This window comes from Primulina tabacum, chromosome 7 (assembly GCF_025594145.1).
Source record: "Primulina tabacum isolate GXHZ01 chromosome 7, ASM2559414v2, whole genome shotgun sequence".
Taxonomy (NCBI): Eukaryota; Viridiplantae; Streptophyta; class Magnoliopsida; order Lamiales; family Gesneriaceae; genus Primulina; species Primulina tabacum.
In genome coordinates, this window is record NC_134556.1 from 28,716,177 (window position 1) to 28,721,189 (window position 5,013).

Here is a 5,013-nt window from a genome sequence, read left to right on the forward strand (position 1 = left end):
CTAATCCAAATCCATTGCCCCTATGGTTCGAAATTCCGATAACGAAGGGGAATCACAATAGAAATTCCAAATTGTTAATGTGTGGAGAATCAGATGCCTGGAAATACATACATTCTGCATGGCATGGAATATATTCAATTTTAGCAACTAATTAGCTTAGCATTTCTTTCAAGCAAACAGTGAATATGCTCTACCCCTTACATTTATATCGTCATTTTCGCCTATTTATACGATGATTCTCGATTCTTCAGCAAATATATATTGTCGGGAAAATATAGATAATCGACTTCATTTTGTAAGAATTTGAAATATATTATAACTTTAATTAATCAAAAGATTAAAAATGATAGGGGGGACAGAATTTTGGGTTCATGAAATTCAAAAGTACCAAAATATATAGGAGTAATTAATATATTAAATTTTGGAATTGAAATTATTCGATTGCATGTTCGAATCGAACACACCTTTGATAATTTGGATTTCAAATTCATGGCCATATACATAAAATGACTTGTTTGGATAGTTTCAACTTAATGGATTTTAAAACCTTCCAATTCAATTTGGTGTCAGTCGTGGAATCGAAATAAGCCATTTTAAATAATTTTCGATCATCTGATCATCTATCACTCGAATAAAATGATTTGACAAAACTGCAAAAAGACAGGCATAGCGGGGTGAAATTAAAAACAAAAATAAATATTTTGAAAATCTAGAGATCGTAAAATGAACTTTTTGTAGATTCTGGTAAGAATAATACATATTGTTACATATAAATGAGGAAGGGGGAATGATGACATGCAAGAATAAATTCCCATCTATAAATGTACGCAATCTTTCATCTCATTAATCAATATTGATTAAAGATCGTAACAAATAATTTTGTAAACAAAAAATGTGCGCAAACATCTTGAATTTTAATAAACAGCCTACTTGTCATATTAATTCCGATTATTTAGTATGGCATCAGAATCAGGTGTTTGTCGCTGAAACAACAGATAATGCTCCGAGATCGGGAGAAATGAAGGAGGTGAAATGCAGGGTTAAGAGCTCAAAAGACTTGGAAAGTTTAGAAAATGTTAATGAGAAAGATTTAATTGTCAAGCGTGATGCAAAAACCAACAGCTCTTTTCTTCACTCGGTCATCAACATGATTGGGATGCTAATTGGTAATTAACTCTCTATCTATCTTATTTTTAGAAACTTATATTATCTCATGGATATATAGTCGAGCAAGTTCATGTTAAATCGTCATTGATTATAGGAGGAATAACATTTTTAGTCCTCTAATTTTGCAAGTTTTTTTATTTGGTCATGTTATTTTTCAATTCATTCACATTAATGTTAGTCCATTAACATTCAATTTTTTTTCGATTTTAATCATTTTTCTCCAGAGTGATGTCAGACTACCATTAATATCATCTCATTTCAAAATATATTAAATTCAATATCGTCGATTTTAGAAAGGCTTATCTATTTATCCATCCATGCATGAACTGGATGAACTTGTAAACTAATATACATGTATTTCAAACATGAAGGTTTAGGGCAACTATCAACTCCATATGCCTTACAAAACGGAGGATGGACTTCTTCATTCCTCCTCGTTTCCATCGGCATAGCCTGCGCATACACGTCTCACATCCTCGGCAAATGCCTGCAGAAGAACCCTAAATCCAAAGACTACAAAGACATCGGCCACCACGCTTTTGGAACGAAGGGGAGAATCCTCGCGGAATCCTTCATTTACATGGAGATTTTCATGGCCCTCGTCTCCTACACCATCTCCCTCCACGACAACCTCACCGCGGTATTCTCCACCATCGGCATGCATATGGGTTGGTCCCCGGCAGTGCATTTGTCGACATCTCAGATGCTCACGGCAGTTGCTGTTCGCGGTGGCGCTGCCGAGCTTGTGGCTGAGGGATCTTTCGTCGATCTCGTTTCTTTCCATTGCGGGGATTGTGATGTCCCTTCTGATATTTGTCACGGTGGCGTGGACGGCAGTGTTCGGTGGTGTGAAGGTGGAGTATGGGATCCCCGCGCTAAGGGTTTGGAATATTCCGGCGATTTCTGGGCTTTACTATTTTCAGTTATGCGGGCCATATTGTCTTCCCCAATATTTACACAGCCATGAATGATCCCTCCAAGTTCACAAAGGTTAGTTTTTCAGTTTTGAAATCAAATTATTTTCGATTTTCTTAAAAAATGCTTGAAAATAAAATAACCGAGGAAATTTATTTACAAATTTAATACCCTTACATGGATTTTTTTCCCTTAATTTTCTCTTGGAGCCAATATCATATTGGTTCTCTTGTTTACAATGTGCTAAACAAGTATACCGACTTTAGTTTATTGTTAAAAACTTTTAGGAGAGACTGTAAAATTAAATTTTGGTCTCAAATAATAGGGACAATAATTATTTTGGAACAAATAAAAGGAACAAAAAATATATATTTTTCATGTTCAAGTAAGTATCCAATTTCTTGATTTCATGCATCCTTTTTTGTTAGTTTTTTACCATGAATTATCATAGAAGAACAAAAGCAGCTAAAATTCATAAATCGATTACCGTTTGGCATTTCCGAAAAAGAGTGTAGATTAAATAATTTAAGACCCAAAATAAGGGATAAAGAAATTTTATCCTTCATTGGGAATTTTTTTTGTCCATATACTTGTCCCATTTTGGATTTGGTCCATAAAATCGTCAATTTTAATTTTATATGCTAATTTTAAATTTTCAGCTATTTTTATTCAATCGTAGACATAGAATCCAATAAGTCATCAAATTTTAGTGTCATGTGTCAGCATTTTTCAGTGTTATGACATCACCAATTTGACTAAAATAGCTGAAAATTAAAAGTTAGTATACTAAAACCAAACTTTAAAAAAACACAGAGTGAATCAAAACTCAAAATTAAACAACTAACTATACTATGCATATATATTTATATTTGTGTTAAATAATAAATGTCAAAGTTTATATTTAATTCATTCTATGTTCCTTTTCAGGTATCAATTGCTAGCTTCTCAGTTGTGACCACCCTCTACACATCTCTAGCATTCATGGGTGCAAAGCTCTTCGGCCCTCAAGTCAATTCCCAGATCACCCTAAGCATGCCTCCAAACCACGCCTCCACGAAGATAGCTCTCTGGGCAACAGTCATCACACCCATGACCAAATACGCGCTCGAGTTCGCCCCGTTCGCGATTGAGATGGAGCGGAACTTACCCGACTCCATGAAGCCTCGGACGAAGATGTTCGTGAGGGGTATCATCGGGTCGATCATGCTGCTAATCATACTTCTCCTTGCGCTCTCCGTGCCATACTTCGAGCACGTCTTGAGCCTCACGGGCTCTATGGTTAGCGTCGGGATCTGTGTCATCTTCCCTTGCGTTTTCTATATGAAGATATTCTGGGGGGAGATTACGAGACCGGTGATGATCCTGAATGGGGGATTGGTAGCTGTTGGGGTGATCTTGGGTCTGTTTGGAGCAGTTTCTTCTTCGAAATCTTTGTTTCAAAGTTTGCAGAGAGGGCATTCGGCTTGATAATATCCATGCGAGTAATATTATTATTATGTTTGTTTTTCAATTTTGCACGTTTAAAAGTATGTACTTCAGTCCCGAGCAAATTATGGTCTCGAGTATTATTTTGGGACAAATTAGTTACTAAAATCAAACACATCTACCTTCTCTTTACCATTTTGATTATCTATTTCCATAAATTTCAATTTGAGTCATGTATTTTTCAAGTTTTTGGTTTTCACCATTGTAGTGTTGACGAACATTTCGATATTATATTAGCATCATGTGTAAAAATGACAAGCTGCAAAAAAAATAAAATTGAATTAAAAATGATATTTGATATCATTAATAATTAGAATAGGAAAGATTTTAATATGCATAATTAAAATTGCATGTTCCCCCATATTAAAACCTATTTGGAATTATTAAATTAGACCAATAATTGTCTCCCAAACTATAGGATTTAATTTAATATTATAAAATTGTTTTAATGCATTAAATGAATGTTTGCATTAGGATTTTATGTTGCATTTCACGCTCGAACGAGGAACAGAGATCGTATATTCAGGAAAAATATTTTTATTGAATAATATTTAATATGAGATGTTTTTAAATATGATTTTTTAAAATGGGCCTTGGTTGGTTATTTTTACCCGTCAGGTTATATTTTTAACCGGTACGCGAATTTTAGCGAGTCAGGGAACTTTTTGAGGGCTCGGGCAATATTTTCAAAAATGTACCTAAACGAAATATTTTTCGGGAGTGTGTTTGGACTTTTTGGGTTGTTCCATTGTTAAATGGGCTCAAAATATTTTAATCCTTTCAAAACTTGATTAGAGGCCCATTAAGGTGTCATTATCCTAACCTAAACCTAATTTAATTAACCCTAATCACTCCCTAACCACCACCAGCCGAGGGTCGATCGTTTTTTTTGTTGAAGTGTGTCACAAAAACCTGTCATCCTCGGTTATTTTGAATTCTACGACTTATAGGTTGGTTTTCTGGAAATGTGTTCAACATATGATGTGTAGCACTCTATGTTATCTTCGATTCTATAGAAAATTCGTAATTTTTTGATAAGAAACGAGAGAGATATGATTTTTATCGTAAAGTCACGCAAGTTGTGAAATTTCTGTGTCACCAAAACCTGTCACCCTCGGTTATTTTGAATTCTGCGACTTGTAGTTTGGTTTTCGAAAATGTGTTCAATATATGATTTATAGCACTCTATGTTATCTTCGATTCGATAGCAAATTCATAATTTTTTGATAAAAAACGAGGGAGATCTGATTTTTATCATAAAGCCGCGCAAGCTGTGAAATTTCTATGTCACCAAAACCCGTCACCCTCGGTTATTTTGCATTCTGCGACATATATGTTGGTTTTATGGAAAGGTGTTCAACAAATGATTTACAGCACTCCGTGTTATCTTCGATTCAATAGCAAATTCGTAATTGTCTGATAAGAAATGTGAGAGATATGATTTTT

General features: G+C 34.6%; 1 protein-coding gene across 1 annotated transcript; it reads left to right on the forward strand.

Annotated features, from left to right (window-relative positions):
* Positions 1 to 835: 835 nt before the first annotated feature.
* Positions 836 to 3,699, forward strand: LOC142550842 (amino acid transporter AVT1H). The gene is given in 5 exon segments (XM_075659886.1): positions 836 to 1,166; positions 1,539 to 1,891; positions 1,893 to 2,081; positions 2,083 to 2,157; positions 3,010 to 3,699. Coding segments are annotated over 5 exon segments (1,431 nt in total). The 5' UTR covers positions 836 to 892; the 3' UTR covers positions 3,550 to 3,699.
* Positions 3,700 to 5,013: the final 1,314 nt, after the last annotated feature.